This window comes from Diachasma alloeum, unplaced genomic scaffold, assembly GCF_001412515.2.
Source record: "Diachasma alloeum isolate Michigan unplaced genomic scaffold, Dall2.0 Dall_scaffold_78908, whole genome shotgun sequence".
NCBI lineage: Eukaryota > Metazoa > Arthropoda > Insecta > Hymenoptera > Braconidae > Diachasma > Diachasma alloeum.
Genome location: NW_021683643.1, coordinates 1680071 through 1697801, shown reverse-complemented (window position 1 = coordinate 1697801; position 17731 = coordinate 1680071). Strand labels below are relative to the sequence as shown.

Below are 17731 nucleotides of genomic sequence, written 5' to 3'. Positions count from 1 at the left end.
AAACTTCAACTGCGTGAAACACACAGTAGTATGAAACTTCAACTGCGTGAAATACACAGCAGTATGAAAATTCGGCTGCGTGAAACACACAAACTTCACGCATGCGTGGAGTGTATGGAGTGTACGGGAGTGATTCACGCAATGGTGCGTATAGTCACGGCCTTCTAAGAAACTATTGATTCGTGCATCACAAAAAGAAATATTCATTTCCAATTTTAACGTCAAGTTAGTAATTTTAGTATTTTTTGGGAGAAGGTGAGTGGTACTGACTCGATCGATTATTTCCAGTCGCCATACGCCCCGTGGGTCCTCTCCCCAAGTGCCCACGGACATGAATTTCCAATTTTTGAAGCCCTCAGTCGAATCATCCAGGCGCCTGGGAGTCAGTATATTCACCCTTGTTCCTACGAACCCCAAACACGCGGGGAAAAATTATTTGCATTATGTGGATTTTATCAGGTTCCCTCCATCTTAATCAATGATGACCGAGAATTTATTCATCAATTAAACTTCCATAACCAGGCTAGTCGTGAAACGCAGTAGGATTTCAGATTACAACTTACACTCACGCTCGACGGTATTAGAATTCTTTTGGAGCTTTATCAATGATTATTCGAAGGCACTATATTCATTTTTATGACGCACTATTTATTTTTTTTCTACACTGTTAAAAAATTTTCATTGAAATTTCCGGTACGAGTCTTGAACATTTATAACCAGTAACATTTCCAATTTCAAGGAATTTTGTCATTGAAAATTCATAATTTCATAGGAGAAATCACGGAAAAAAATGCGAAGTTTTCCGAAAAATTGTGGAATTTTCCAAAACAAAATCTCGGATTTTCTCGGGTATTTGCAGACTTTCTGAGAAACCCGCCAGCCACCTGCAACTACTTATTCATTTTTTTGCTACAATCTCCATACATTTGCTTCTTCGTCTACCCCCGGTGGATACACACCGAATACAAATTGAACATAATCTCTAAAACCCCTCATAAACCTGAAAAGCCATTGCTCACCGGTGGGCGAGGTCAGCTGCATCTCCAGGGCGCCCCTGTTCGTGTACCTGATGCTCGTTTCAACTTGTACATGCTCCAGATACGCAACTTCCTGGCCCTCATTGGAGCAACCATCCACACTGAACATCAAACTCACCGGTCTACCGTGCGATAAATTCCGGGATCTGGGTCGAAAGTTTAAAAATCCTCGCAGTTAGGTATTCACTTCAATTCCGTGCACTTTTCAGTGACTTTTTAATTCGTTTTCACTCACCCCGACTGCGATTTGATGGAGCATACAGTTTTTTCGGGTACTCGGGTCCAATTATAAGCGGCAATGACCAGACCGTGTGCATTCATCAGGCCAAAGCCGAAGCGAGGATTGAACCAGAAGCCCGCGGAATTTTTTCGCCAGCCCGGGTTTCCGCTGTAATTTTTTTTCACTTTTGTTTTTCATCGTCTACTGTTTCCAGTAATTAGAATTATTTTACATCCGAATGGAAACATTGCAATCGTTCCAATTTAAGGTTTGGATTTTTCGGGTTATATCGACCCATTGTGATCCAAAAAGTCCGAAACTACAATTTTTAGACCGTGTGCATATGTAAACAAATTTTTCTTCGATTGTGCACTAATGACGCGATGGAATTGAATCTTTTTTTTTCTCAACTGTAGGCATTGTTGAGCCCTATCAATCACCATTAATTTAAATTTAATTCAAATATGCTTTTTTAACATTTTTTAAATTTTTAAAAAATTGATCTTTTCACGTTAACCAAAAAACATTTTCTAGATTGATTGAATGATGGCTTAAAAAATTTGTTTGGATGTCCTTTCGACCGAATCGAAGATGAAGACGATAGCAATAATCGTTGTTTTAATTTCTTGAAAATTTCTAAGTTTTCATGAATTTCCCTGAAAGTGAGCTTTCTGATGGTTTCTTCAAATGTGATGTTTCAAATTCATTCAATTATGTATAAATAATATTTTTCTATTATCATTTTATGGAAGGGCTGAGGAGAGAGCTAGAACTGTATAAAAGACAATTGCTTGTATAGAAGAAAAGGATAGTAAGAATAATGATGAGGATAACATTCAACTAAGTTGAAAATTTGACAAAATTAGTTAAAAAGAAATCTTATTCAATTTAATAAAATGAAATAAACAATGAATTATACATGATAGAAGGAAATGATGTGCAAAATAGCCATTCGGAAGCATATGGCTAATTTATTAGCTATCACTATACTATATTCAATACAAGAGCAATTTCCCACGTGTTTTGATTTTTCCCAGTTTTAAAATCCTGAGTGCTCAGCACGAGGAATTTTCCGACGGAGTTTGACACATCTTTTAAATTACATTTTTTGCATTGTGTAGTAAGCAATTTACCATAACGAAAAATGTTCTCCTATTCATTGATAATTCTCCATGACGTTCTCCCCGAAATTCTAAACAGAATTTTAGAACAATTCGACTCACAGGAGGACCTTGTCATATTAAATATATTGAAGATTTCAAAAGGTCAATTTTGTCCCATCCTCCACCACCTAAAGATTTCACAACCCCAATATTCCATCTCCACACGGTAAAAAATTCAGAGTGAATTTCGAGTCAGAGTCCACACCAAAAAGAGTGAAAACAACACATATGCAAAAATCGTTTAGAAATTTTCTATACTAATTGCGTATACAAATTCTATAGGATTTCCGTATATGATACTCGGATATTTCTATACGAATTGTTACATAAATTTTTGTTTTCATACGAAAGATGTCTAAACGCTTCAGAGAAAAACGTAGAGAAATATCCGAATATCACATACGAAAATCCTATAGAAATTCTACACGTAATCCGTATAGAAATTTTCTATATAGTTTTTTCATACGTGACGTCCCACCGTTTTTGGTGCGGATGCACGGAATATATTAATACCGAAGTTAAATAATGAATGGAGTAATAATTGACACTGCCATAGTGTCAACATGAACATGCCAATCAACATACTTTGGTGTTAAGAATAAAAATCTACTCTGTACTAGAAATTGACTCAGGGCTGAGGGCGAAGTGAACTCCCAAAAAGAGTTGACTCCACATTTCCCTTATCAGATAGTATTCAATTATACTTCTCGACACGAGATAAAAAGATAACTTAATCCCACTGAACTTAAAGCACTAGACTTCCGTAATTAGTGAAGGTGGAGGAAACGACATGGGGTGAAACTTTGTGCACAAAAGGATCCTTCGATAAGGTGTGTAATGAGCTCGCGAGAGAAGGGGTTTAACAATAAGGCGAAAGGAACTGCGGGGCCTCGAGGCAGGCAATGCCTGAGTTGGTGAAAAAATTTTCATTAATTTTCTTTGTACCTAAGAGTCGAAAAAAATTTCAAACGCGAAGGCTAACCGTCATAAAGAATGCAAAACATGCCGGAAGTCTTCGACCCAAGAGGTTGATTTTGAATTATTAATTCCTAGGGGAGACAGAGAAAGATTATTATGAAGAACTCTTACCTCAATGGACTGTACTCCGAGGTCTGCACAATGAGATGCTGCACGTCTCTCCAAGTCAACTCTTTGCTTGTTATTGGATGAAACAAATAGTTCCGTAATTACCTCTAGCTCGATGGAAATACATCTCACAAGAACATTTCATATTCTCATCAAGAATTTATTAATCTCTCTCAACAAAATTAAAAGAAAAGAGAATTATATTCGCGTGGTCGTTATAAGCGAACGTCAAACTAAAATTGACAATAATAAAAAATGGTTCTCATGATTTTCAAGAAAATAAGGAAATAAAAATGACTAACAGTGTAAAAAATATGTCCCATTAAAACACTTAATAATTTCATAAAGAATTTTTGAAGCTCAATGAGATGAAAGAAGAAAAATGAATTGAACATTAAATTTACCGGAACTTTATAAGGAAACGTGAAGCGAAAATTAACATTAACGAAAAATGGTTAAGTCTGAAGAAAATGAGGGAATAAAAATAATTTATGGTGACAAAATAGTGTCAACTGTGTCTTATAAAATTATACAACAATCTCAAGAAGAATTTTTCGAGCCCTCTCAACCCGAACTGAAGAAAGATGAAGAAAAAAATATTCAATTTACTCAAAATTCATCACAAATGGACGTAAAATGAAAATCAACAAAGAACCTCTACAATCCGGGCAAACAAAAATTTTCAACGTTGTATGCAATAGAATCAACTATGCTTGTTAGTGGATGGAGCGAAAGACCCAGATATTCCCACAATTATCTCCAATCAAAAAATATCTCATGGAAACGTCAATTAATTCCATGAATAATTATCCAATCTTCTCAACTTAAACTGAACAAAAAATTCACTAGATATTAAATTCGCTGAAAGTCCATCGCAAACGAGGATAAAACCGTAATTAACAAAAAATCTCTTTCCCTACAGCGAGAAAAAAAAATTAAAAAATGACCAATTTCGGAGTACGTTGTAGAACTAGATTATATTACTTCACTTGCAGCGCCAGAGCGAGTATTCCCGCAGCGAGTGGAGCTGAGGCTGACGTTCCCGTGTGACGAGTGGTGCATTCATTTTTTAAATCCGTCGTAGCCTGTCCGGTAAAACAGAGAAACAAAAATCGAGTCTGCACGAACACGAATGAGAACAAACGTCCCCCTCCGAACCGCCAACAAAAGAAACTAAACAAGCCCCATGCAATTTGTTCAAGTTTTTAAATAATAAATCTCAGTGAATAATTACAATCATTTGGTCGTGGTACGCTCCGCTGCTGTAAGTAGTTACAAGAGTTGCAGGACATCTCTCACCGTACCATGGAAACTTTCCAGTTTGACTGGCTGAGCCAACGGCTATTGTATATATGCTACCGACGTAACCGTCGCAGCCACAGTCGTCTTGCTTAGAGCCACCGTTTCCGGACGCCCATACGTAGATATTACCTCTGCCGCTGCGACCCTGCGCTCAAAATTAAAATTGACCCTTTCTCCAAAACTATTGTTGTTTGATTGAACACGCGGAGAAAAACCTAAACATAAATTACGTGTTGCCACGAGTAATTTACGGTTTCATAAATATAATTTACGCGTAACATATGATATCTGGTGGTTTCAAATAAAATTGATGACAATTCAAGTTAAATAAATCTCTTGGTCCATTCAATGTTTTCCAAATCTTCTATCAGCTATGAAAAAAATTACATCCCTGGTTCAATATATTCATAGAAATGAATGATGATGTCAGTGACATCCGTATTAATCGAAATGGTTCGGACTAATGGAACAAATGTTCCAAGAAATTAAAAATTCCTCATATGAAGGTCATATAGGGGTCTCATGGGTTATGGAGGTTATGCGTTATAAAGGTCATATAAGGGCCATAAGAGTCGCACCAAAATTAAAATTGACCTTTTCCATAGTTGTTTATAATTGTTTTTTTTTCATATATGAAGGTCATATGGAGGTTTTGGGGTATCATTAGGTGGTCTTACGAAGGTCATATAGGGGTTTTACGCATCATGGAGGTCCTACAAAGGCCATATAAGGGCCACAAGAGTCGAATCAATGAAAACCGGAAAACCTCATGCAATGCTAAAATTCTTTCCTGCCAAGCTGTCCCGGATGGCGCGCATTCGCCATATGCATCCGCTCTCGACACTCAACTAACTTCTTCCGCCCCTTTCGCAACAAAATTCTCCCCTCTCGTCCCAAACTCCAGCCACTTCTCCACGACTTCAATATCATCATGAATAAATAGAGGATGAGGGATGAGAGATGCAGAATAAAGCTGGGAATTTCATACCTCAGTGGCACCTCGCTCAAGTGCCTCGGTGGCTAGTCTTCCGGGGCCCTCGAGGCTCTTGCCATCATCGGCGGGACCCCATGAGGCCGTGTAGATGTCGATGAGATCGTGCCTGTATCCAAGTGCCTCACCCTCGACTCTATCATTGACAATGCCATCGAGCAGTTTTATCCCACCAATAGATGCCTCGAATGCCACTCCAACTCCGCACTTTCGATTATTCGCCTCCATTGCTATTTCCCCTGCGCATCTTGTCCCGTGGCCATTCATCCCTTTGGGAATTGATTCATTGAAGAGAAATTATTGATCATTTCACACTCGCTTGAGCTATTTAATCTGCTTTAAACCCTTCATCGGGACATTCAGTTTTCAGAGATAAAGTCTCGTCACCTGTTACTTCGTATCGGGGAATCGGATCGTTATCTCCCTCGTTGACGTCATAGCTGATGTCGGGACTCTGAAATCGTAAATACGAAAATTTCATCGATATTGGGGGCTGACAGTTGTCGTCTGTCGGTTTGTCATCATGAAAGGGGTCTCACGTAGTTGTTTCGCAGATCCTCGTGGGTGTACTCTAGCCCATCGTCGAGAACTGCTACCTTGACCCCACGGCCTGTTATCCCCAACCGGTAAAGTGGCACCACGTTGAGATCCAGCTTCGGTAGGTTCCTGTTGCTACGGGTGTCTTGCTAGGTTTGGGGACATTCCGAGTAGAGGTCACTGGCATTTTATAAATTGGTGGATACTGATTGAATGGGCCATGAATTGTTGATGACAGTTTTTAACTAGGTAACGAATCGTAGGGTTGAACAGGACGGGAGGAATAAAAACATTGAAATTTCATGGACCGTTTTGTTTTAATTGGGATGGGGACATTCGATGGCAGCTGTACACTGTTAAAAATTTTCGTCTAAATTTTCCGTGCCAAATTTCGCAAGTTTTTATGGTGTTCGATTTCCACTGAAATTTCAGGAAAGGTCATGGAAAAATCAAATATTCCATTGATTCCAATAAAATACTTGATTTTTCAGTTCAATTGTTCTGTGGAAATTCAGAAAAATGAGGAAAATTGAGGGAAACATTGACAATTCATATCGTTTTGTTTCTGAATATTCATGTTCCATGGAAAATTCAATCAAACTGTGGAATTTCCATCTCACTCCCCCTGGAAATTCATGAATTTCCGTGAATTCTACTTAAAACTCGAAATTTCATAACCATTTTTCTCTCAATCTCCTTCCAATGTCGCTCTTATGAGATTTATAATAGTATCTTCTATGAAATTTCAAAAAATTTCTAACAGCGTAGGGTAAAAAATCAAGGAATAAAAATTTTTTAAACGGTACAAAAACGAAAATTCTTCAAATTTCTTGTTCGGTGCCAAAATATACAATTTTTTTAATACGTGAAAATTCATGAATGTAATTTCCAGAAATTTTCTGATTTCTACAAGTTTTTGATGGAATAATTAAACTGAAATTCAATTTCTATCAATTTTTCCATCAAATTATAAATTTTAAATGACGAAATTCCTTGAAATTTCAATAGATCTGCCACTTGATAAAAATTGTCAAGAGATGAATCACAGGATTATAAATTATATAATTACTATCATTGAGAATGAACAACTTTTCTCATAAACATTCATGAATAATTCATGTTCAATGACTTAACCATATCCAGAATGTGTTTATTGAAGAATTGATTTTATGCTGGAAATATAAGAGGCGATTAATGTCCTATCACTTTGCTATTAATCTTCAAAATACATATTTACCAGATACCACTCCTCGTTCCACAATTCGTCATTGAACATGCATTGACCATCTGACTGTTTATCGACGTAATTTTCCTCATCATCGAACAGTCGTTTCTCCCGCAGCAGAGGCTTTTCCGATTCCAAGGTGAGATCAATGAGATCCCGCTTGTGGCGTTGGAAAATTCTCTGCTGATCTGCCCAGATGATCTGTAGAGAAGCAAACGAATTGGAAATTGTGGAGAAGTTGATTATAAGTACATTATTAGGAATGTCCACCTGGAATGTTTCCAAAATTAAGAAATTGCACAAATTTTTGGTTTTTAGATTTTTTTGCTTCCGAATGGAAGATTTGTAATTGTTCAAAATTATGTTTTGGATTTTTGTGATATATACCCGTTACAATGCAAAACGCCTGAAACATTTTCTGAGGTATTCGTAATACAATTTCTATTATATTTTCTATAGAATACTAAAAAAAAGTTTAAATTGTCTATCTTTTGGTCGGTGTCTACCTATCGATCTACTTAGGGTAACCAGATCGAGTAAATTGACACCGCTAATGAAGAATATTGATTCTGAACTTGAGGATTTTCGGTCTCTTGAATAGAAAAGAGCTTTCTTTGAAATTATGCCACTTCCATGATGGTTCACCTTTGAGTTCGATGTCAGTGCTTTGACGAACCTCATTCCGCCCCTCTTCCTGACCTGATTATCATCCCTGTGCCATAAGTAGGTGTCTTTGAACCCCAGCACCTGGAAAAGATCACGAATTCAGGTGTTACTAGTGCACAAAGGGTCTCGCGGACTCTGAAAGTTCCCACTCCAATTTTCCCCCAACATCGCACCCTCAATGCTAGGGGTTGGCTTTACCGTTGGGGGCGTCCCGACGCTCTCGCACTCGATTCCCAAGAGGGGGATGCTACGACCAGGAAAACACGAGGAGCCAGCTGGTGGCACGTTTATTTCCTACCCAGGATATATATGAACCCACCCGAAAAGTCACATTCTAGTTCAATGGGGTGACATTATTATTGTATCATGAATGAGTGAGCGGTTGCAGGCACCACGTGGCCCGTGTGGTTTTTGTAGGGCCTCCTGACACATTATGGAAACGCCCTCGGTGGTAGGGACGACCACCTGGTTGATGTCTCGTGCGTGGTTTGATGACTGTTGGAGGAAGGGAGATGGATGTACTTTGGTCGAGGTTCAGTTCGTTCAAGTTGGGGGGAATACCTCCTTCTTGCTCCTGATATTCACAATTATACACGGAGAGAAATGTTCAGTAAAAAATTACGGAAATCACAATTCGCTCACCAATTAATTCATGAGTTTTCAGTGGGAGTGAGATGGAAATTGCACAACTTGATTGAATTTTCAATGGATCTTGAATATTCAGAAACAGAATGACATGAATTTTCAATTTTTCCCTGAATTTTCTGAATTTTCACAGAATAATTGAACTGCAAAATCAAGTATTTTATTGATTTTCAGATCATTTGAACAAAAAATCAATGAAATATTTGATTTTTCAATGACAAGATTTCCTGAAATTTCAGTGGAACTTGAACACGATTAAAATTTCCGGAATTTGGCACGGAAAATTCAAACAAAAATTTTTAACACTGCACTTCAATCAACAAATTTTTTCTCAATCCTCCCCGCAAACTCCGAAAAGAATTTTTTCCCCAGAAAATTCCTTCACCCACCAAAAACCATTGAAACCAAGTCGTTCCGCCCCGATTCCCCACCCCGCAGCGCCGACCGAAACTGAAGCATAAAAAGCCCAGCGAAGGATGACGAAAAAGAAAAATTCCGTGAAGTGATCGTTTTCTCTGTCGCGCAAAGTCATTGCTTGGCGATCAGCGAGCGATTCATCTTATCGGTATTCCGATTGTGTCTTGCCGGGGCTGGCAGGTCCAGAGGGAATAGCCTGGAATGAGGTGAACATTTTGTATGTATATGTGATCAGTCGGATTAAAAAAAGAGGTAGGAGGTATGGAAAACGCCGTAGAGGTAGAATCGGGGTATTTTCGCAGTCCATTTGTTTTGATCGGATTTCCAACTGTCTCTGGGGGTAATCCCAGGACGCCCCTCGCGGGCCTCGTCAGTCTCCCAGTGAAACGCCTGATGTGCTCATCTCCCTCTCCGTCTTTCCTCTCTCCTCCGGAATGACGCTAATTACGTTTTTTCCTCCTTCTCGAGAGCCCGTCGTCGCCGTTTTATTACAACCGAGGAAGACGTTCAGCCGGATAAGGAGCGTTGAGATTATGTGTTTTGTTCATTTCAACTGATGGATGGAGGTTCAATGAATTGAAACGAAATAAAATGTAAATTCATGGACGAGAGACTGGAGGGAAACACAGGGAAAAGATTAAGAGGTTGATTGGAGCGAGACTCACGCTCGTCGGATGACTGTTGAAGGGCGGGACGTTAGCGTTACGGACATAATTGTATTAGTCAACATGGTGTTGGCCGGCGTACATGAGCCCTCCTGCTGGTACGAATGTCGCTCACTCGGACATACCCTGGGGGGGGCTTGAGCGCATACGACGGAGCCAACATTTCTAACGTTCTACTGTCGGTTGTCCCGGTGCGGCTACGTTTCATCTGATCCACTTTCAAACTATTTGGGAGTTTTTGGGGAACAATTGGAGGGAAAAATTGAAATTTCGGGGACAAGCGGATGGTAATTTGTGGGAGAACACTGAGAGAAAATTACTCTTGAAATTTCAAGTGAACACGGCAAATTTTTAACAACGACTAAGTTACATGGAATTTATGTACATTTCTGCATTGACGAATCTGTTAATTTATTGAATATTCAAGGGATTCGCGATTTTCAGGTCCATCCGGCACTGAAAACGCTGGGAAATTTTGAAAATTCAGGCAATAACTTTTTGGAATTCTGAATCTGTTGAAAATTGAATTGTATGTGATGTTCAATTTTGTTTGACATGAAGAACCCAATTGTCCTGAATTTTCAAGATGAGTGGGAAATTTAGTGAACCCTTTCATTTGAAGATGGATTCAACCTCACAACATCGGAAATTCAGAGGACGCTGTGGCTGCAATTTCAAGAAATTTCAAACAATGACTGCGATTTAGGAGCAATAAAACCGGGAAAGTTCATATTTTTGGGAAAATTCAATGAAATTTCAAAATCTTTTGAGCAACATTAAGAGGAGAATTCCTCAATTTATTTAAATTTTTCATGGAAACATGAATATTTACCGCAAAATTACTCTGAATTTTCGATTAATTCAAAATTCAATATTATATTTACCGGATTCTAGCGATTTTTCTTGATTTTCATAGAATAATTGAACAAAATTTTACAGTTTTCATTGATGTTTCCGAAATTCAGAATTTCCAATCACGAAATCAGTTGAACTTCCGGGGGAACTAAAATGTGATAAAAAATTCCAATACGTATACCGGAAATTTTAGATGAAAAACTTTAACCGTGTACGGAGGGCACAGTCATGGCTATCTCCTGTTCTTTTTTTTAGAATTATTGAATTGTGGTTATTAAATTATATAAATTTTTGGGGTCTTCTTTCGTTTCTGAAAATCAGAAAAGTCCCTGTTCCAATTCTACCGATTTTTCCCTCAAATTGTGAATTTTCAGTGACAAAATTCCTTGAAATTTCAGCGAGACTATAGCTTGATAAATATTTCGACGAAGTGAACTGGAAATTTTTGTCAAAAAGTTAAAAATTGTAGTCCTAAGACTGCAATTACAGTAGAATATATCTCCGAATCAAGCCTGCAAATACTATCATTCTCACCGACAATTGGAATATATTTATTGCGAATCCTCCCGGAAGCATTCAACAATTTATCCTCCCCTAAAATATCGCCCTTTTATTTTTACCATTCCGTATATTTTCGACACTGCTTCCCCCCAATTCCCAGAATTCTCATTCTTCAAAATTTATGTCCCCGTAGAATCGAGAAACGACTGAAGGAAGTTTCACCGGGAAGTGCCTCCTTACTTCCGGTCACTGAATACTGGAATTTTTGCGTTGAAATTAAAGTGCGATCCAAAAGATCTTTGATACCAGCAAAACATATCCTGCACTTTGTGTTATTTCTCTCTCCTCAGCTTCTGTTTTTGTGCAATTTTTCCCCCCACAAAACCCATTTCGTTGCTTGCAATATAATTCTTTCTCTTTTGTTCCACGTTACAGTTGTTTATTTCGTTGGATGAAAAACATAAAGGCAGAAACTTAGAAGAGGTGGGTATATATATTTTTTTTCACTGTATAGAATGCAGAATACACGACACCGTACGTCATCCAGATACTCATCCAACGGCATATGCGCACTTATTTCCGGTGTGTTTGGCGAACACTTGAAAATATATTGACTCTTATCGGATTATCTTTCCCTTTTCTTCTTCCCTCTCCCTCCACCGCTGGTTTTACGTAGCACACTCTGCGTGACGATGCTGGGGCAAACGGGATAATAATTCACGTTGACGATAATAAAAGTTGAATGTATTTTTATGCAGCGAGAATTGTTCAATTCATTTTTTTCACGTCTTTTTGAGAGGCTCTTTCATCTCCATTTTTTCTTCCCAATCCATTCTTCTCGGGGCGGGAGGGGGCGCTTTATCAGACGTCGTCATTCAGGTGAATTACGATTATTGTATAATTTAAAAAGCCATGGAAAAGTTGGTAATGTTATTTCGAAGTTCATTTTACCCCAACTCGGTGGGAAATCGCTACAAAACTGACTGACTTATTAAGCAGTTGTTCAAGTTTTAATTGCATCGGGGTAGTTTTCCCGGTCTCGACTTTTGCCCATATTCCAACAAACCGTAGACACTCTGTTGACAAAGTCATAATTCCCCGGGCAAATACATTAGATTTCAGCAGCTGGTTGAAGATGGAGATGGATGGGATAAGCTGGAGGACTTGGGGATTGGTAATTGGGGGGATGAGAGTTGTACTTACGAGACCGAGATTTCTGCAGCCGGATCGGAGGGCAAGCAGGGAGGCCACTTGAGGCCCACCCGCCACTCGCACCACCCATTCTTCCGCGTAAGGATTCTTTTGAGTGGTGTTTGTTGGTGTACTGCGGCCTGGTAGAGTCAGGAGGACACACAAATTGGCGGCGATGAAATACAGTCTGGGAAATAATATAGGGGGAAATATTGGGGGTTAGGGGCTGAGAGCATCGATCAGGTTCTGATGAAGTGTGAGGGGGGTGAAGCTTTGGTTACTGTTGAGAACTCGAAGGGGAGAACATCAATTATGTTTGATTCATTTGCAAGTTATTTCGTCGATATTTGAGATGGGACAGGTGGGTTCTGATCGGGAGGCAATGGGAAAATTTGGGCCCGAGCCCGACGAGACTTCACTTTGAACGGTTCGCGCCCAGAAAAATAGTTCATTCAAATCAAACAAAAATCTTTACTTGAATTTTTTTTAATTGTTTCAAAAGAAAGAATTTTTTCATGTCAAATTAAAAAAAGTTTATTTAAAATTTTATTTCACTGAAAATTCAATTTTCAGTGAAATTTCGATATTCAACGATTTCGTTAAAAAGATTTCACGTTATTGGAAAGTTGCCTGGTAATTTTCAGGAGAGTCACATTGAATTCAATTCAGAAAAAAAAATCATGAGATTTAAGATTTCATTCGAAATTCAAGGAAATTTCCCATTTTGAGCAGCAGGAGGAGAAAGATTTCCCAAACTACTTGAATTTTTAATCCATTGACAATTCAAAAATAGATTTACCGAATTTTCCCGATTTCTAATAGTAATTTTCCTGGAATAATGGAACTAAAATTGTGTTTTCATGACAGTTTTAATTTTGAAAGATGAAAGGACTTGAGGTATCAGTGAAAATATTTTTCATGTCAAATTAAAAATCTATTAGTTTCAAATGAAAAGTTTTCTTGTTTGAAGAAAATCACGTTTTCATAAGTTTTCTAAAATAAATTTGAAATTATGTTTTAGTAATGGTCGCCTCATTCTTCTCTTTCTTTCTATTTTTTCGAGTCAAATAAATTTTTATTAAATTGAAAGAAAAAATGGATTCAATTCAAATGAAGGAATTTTCCTAATATAAACAATTTTTTATCTATTATTTTACAGAATTTATTAGCATCAAGTAAAGGTTTATTGATAATAAAAACCCATTAATTTCATATAAACGGAACTCCAAATGAAGAAAAAATTGAAATTTTAATAACAACTTCATTTCGTGCTATTTAGATAAACTTATTTATTTGATTCAAATAAATTACTTTTCTGGGTGCGTCTCACTCGAAAAACACCTGGAAATTTTAGGGAATCTATCACCAAATTTCATTCATAAAACGATCGATAATCACCGATAATTAGTCATAGATTCCAGAAAATCTTGGAATTAAAAAAAATCATTCCCGTTTCTGTTCTCCGTTACAGAAAAATTTCTACACGGCGAAAAATGTTCTACAAAAATTCATGTGCTAAGCACCACAGACGAGTCGCAATCCGCAAGCTAGAAAAAATTGAAAAATGAGAAACACTTCGAAATGGATTCCGCTCCACTATTACTTGACTCGTTTAGCAGTGTTCTCCCCTTTTTCCTCCGTGTAAAATTTTTCTGCAGAATTTCTCTCCCTGCGCTACTTCACCCGGCGATTATAAAACAAGGAGCCTGTGTAAACTGCCATTTTACATCACGGTGTGTGCCAAACATCCATTTGCAAATAATTTCATAAGAAACCCAGCAAAAATATTCTCACCCACATCACCAACAACTGAACTCACATCTCCATGAATGACTCTCACAACTCCAAAATCACCACCAAAAACACGGGTAAATCCAAAACAAGCCCGAGAACCGTCGGCTGCCAAGTGACAGGTGATCGTAGGACAATTAGTGGTTGAACCGTTCTTCTTCAATGTTTTATCACTCCCCTCCACTAGTCTGTCCATGGGTGGGGATTGGATGACTAGACACAGCGTGAACGGGGGTAGAGATAGCCGGAGGTAGAGAATGGGATTCGCAATCGGGCACGAAAGCTCTGCCCTCCGTGAATCTGATTAGAGGCAACATTGCTCGTGATATTGAGCGTTAGGAACGAGGGGTGCACAGCGGGCTGGTGAGTGAAGAGGTGGCCTCTCCCTCTCTCCCGGCATTTTGACCGGTTGAAAAGCACAGGACGAGCGAGAGGGATGAGACCTTAAGCTCAAGCTTGACTCGGTAATTACGGTTACGTCGGTGGAATTTAGTTTGGGAAATAATTGTTGGAGCAAGCGACTATTCATAGAATTGGCGAAGGCTCGTCGTCACGTAGGGCTGCACTGAGAGCAACGTGGTGGTACATTTTGTCAGGCGGGGTGGGGCGAGAGGGAGACGAGTCAAGAGGCAGAAGGGGTGGGGGTGAAGTTGGCTCCGTGGAATCGCGTTAGATCGGCTAATTACGTCCGCGCTTTGGAGGAAATTCTGCGGTGAAAACTGGCGGGCAACTGCCAGGGCTGTGATGAACTCTGACCTTATCGAATGAAGTGCGAGAAAAGCATTTACGGATTTATGGAAATTCAGGGTTGTGCGGGTAATGGGTTTCCCTTGTTTTTTTCGGGTGGAGGAATCACGTGGTCGAGGCAAATGAGACTATTTGAAATTTTTTTATTCATTTTAATCATATTTTTGTGGACGATTGATCAAGTCATTCACTGTTGAAAATTTTCGTCTGAATTTTCCGCATCGAATTCCGGAAATTTTTATCACGTTTAATTTTCACTGAAACTTCAGGAAATCTCGGGATTGACAAATCAAATACTTCATAGATTTCTAGTTTGAATTATCAGAAAATCAATAGAATACTTGATTTTTCAGTTCAATTATTCTGTGAGAATTCGGCAAAATCTGGAAAATTCAAGGAAAAATTTAAAATTCATATCATTTTGTTTCTGACTATTCATGTTTCATTGAAAATTCAATCAAGCTGTGAGATTTCCGTCTCACTTCCACTGAAAACTCATGAATTTCCTTGAATTCTAGGTAAAACTTGGAAATTTTGACACCATTTTCCCCCTAAATCGGATTCAATGTCACCTACTACCAGATTTGCCATGAAATTTCAAAAAATTTCTAACAGTGTATGCTTATTTCAATGGAAGTAGTTTAATTAGGTGAAACGAATCATTTGTTTACTTCAAATGGGACATTATTACAACTCAATCGATTAGTGATCTTTACGGTCGGAATAATTATATCATCTTTAATGCATAAAGTTTTTATTTGAATCGAGGAAACATTTGTTCGTACTTGAAAAACTATTTATTTGGAGCAAATGAAAATGCAAGAAATCATGTTCAAGCTTGAATAACAGCTTTGTTATGAGTCATTTGAATAAACCCATTTTTTTTTTTAAATGAACCATTTCTCTATCTCTCGATTATTCATCATTTGGGAATTGATTCTAAAAGGGAATAAATTGTTGGGAATCGCGTGTCACGGGGGGAGCATTTGGTTAAATTAAAATTGATGAGAATTCCATGACACATTGAAAGGAAATCAATAATTTGTACTGTTGAAATTTTTTGGCTAAATTTTAAGCGGTTTCACAATTGAATATCGCTAATGCGATCACAAGATCAAAGTAAACTGTCAGTTTCAGTTGAATTGTTCCATGAAAATCGGAATTAATGAGGAAAATTCAAGTCCATATATTTTTAAATTTTAAATTGGTCGAAAATTCATTTTAGTTTCATTTAATTTTCAGTGAAATTTCGATATTCAACGATTTCGTTAAAAACATTTCACGTTAATGGACAGTTGCCTGGTAATTTTCAGGAGAGTCACATTGAATTCAATTCAGAAAAAAAAATCATGAGATTTAAGATTTCATTCGAAATTCAAGGAAATTTTCCATTTTGAACAGCAGGAGGAGAAAGATTTCCCAAACTACTTGAAATTTTAATCCATTGACAATTCAAAAAAAGATTTACCGAATTTTCCCGATTTCTAATAGTAATTTTCCAGAATTAATGGAACTAAAATTGTGTTTTCATGACAGTTTGAATTTTGAAAGATAAAAGGACTTGAGGTATCAGTGAAACTATAATGTAATAAAAATTTCCAAAAAAAGTACGGAGACTTTCAGCAAAATTATTCAATAGTGCATGATCATATCTATGAAATCCATGTTAAAACAAATTATTATTACCAGTTTTGGCGTCATAGACAGTCTTAACTTGGAAATATTCTTCTCTTACTACACTGAGAAAACAAGAGTTTTTTGAGACGTACGTATCAAGAAATTCATGACTTGAAAATTGCCAAGCGCACAATAAGAAAAAAAAATCTTCTCAAACTAAGAAAAAAAAATTTTTCGCCAAGAAATTTATACTTGTCCGCAAGATAAGAGCTATTGTTTCATATCAAGAAAACAAGTTCTCAAATCAATTCAAGTATTTTTTGCATTAAAATATTTTAGAATTGATGCCAAAAAACTATTAAACGAATTAATTCAATTTTACTTGGTTTGAGAAATCGCTTTTTTCTCATCAAGAAATTCTCCTCGTCTTTCGGAAAAGTACAAAATTTCTCGACGAAAGTTTTTTTCGTTTTAGTGGAAGACATTTGCTCTTGAAAATGGTCAAGCCACGAGTTTCTTGATATAAGTAAAGACTTACTTTTCAAAAAACTTTGTTTTTCTCAGTGTATTTGTCCATTGGATACTACGCAGTATCCTGAGAGTGGTAAAAGCCATCCCCGAATAAACGTTCTGACAGTGAAAAAACAGAACGGAAAAAAATATCACTGACTGCCTCTGGAGTGACCCTGCATCGATCATAGTGGATTGTCCAGCGGGAGATCAACGTTCCGAATTATTTGTCGAATTTCAAATAGAAAATTTTTCATCGTGAAAATTCTCGCTCCATGATTGACGATGAATATGGTGTATTGTCATGCAGAATCAAATATACATTTTACGGAACGTTGCCCAGACTCGATGTTTGCATGGGACAAAAAAATTTAAACAAAAAAAATAACTCCATTCGCCTAGTTCGTGACGCTTTAATCTGTAGGGATGTTTTTTGCCATAATTGAGTCAATAGACTGGGGAAGAACGATTTGTGAATATGGTAAATAGTTTATTGGTGGAGAGGCGAACAAAAATTGGTGGCAAAAGCCAGGAATGATGCATGGCCGGTGCAGTTGCATTAATT

The 17731-nt window shown here is 37.6% G+C and overlaps 1 protein-coding gene across 1 annotated transcript in view; it reads right to left on the bottom strand.

The window, feature by feature from the left end:
- Window positions 1-14406, bottom strand: part of LOC107047764 (neuroendocrine convertase 1) — a 21358-nt gene extending 6952 nt beyond the window's left edge. Inside the window, exons 1-13 of the mRNA XM_015270596.1 lie at window positions 14321-14406; window positions 12514-12688; window positions 8207-8308; window positions 7574-7762; window positions 6339-6485; window positions 6187-6253; window positions 5797-6068; window positions 4741-4953; window positions 4491-4591; window positions 3510-3575; window positions 1273-1425; window positions 1020-1183; window positions 271-404 (exon numbers count right to left, since the gene is read on the bottom strand). Of these exons, the coding sequence (XP_015126082.1) occupies window positions 271-404; window positions 1020-1183; window positions 1273-1425; window positions 3510-3575; window positions 4491-4591; window positions 4741-4953; window positions 5797-6068; window positions 6187-6253; window positions 6339-6485; window positions 7574-7762; window positions 8207-8308; window positions 12514-12688; window positions 14321-14328 (1791 nt within the window). The 5' untranslated portion in view covers window positions 14329-14406. The remainder of the gene's footprint in view (window positions 1-270; window positions 405-1019; window positions 1184-1272; window positions 1426-3509; window positions 3576-4490; window positions 4592-4740; window positions 4954-5796; window positions 6069-6186; window positions 6254-6338; window positions 6486-7573; window positions 7763-8206; window positions 8309-12513; window positions 12689-14320) is intronic.
- Window positions 14407-17731: the final 3325 nt, after the last annotated feature.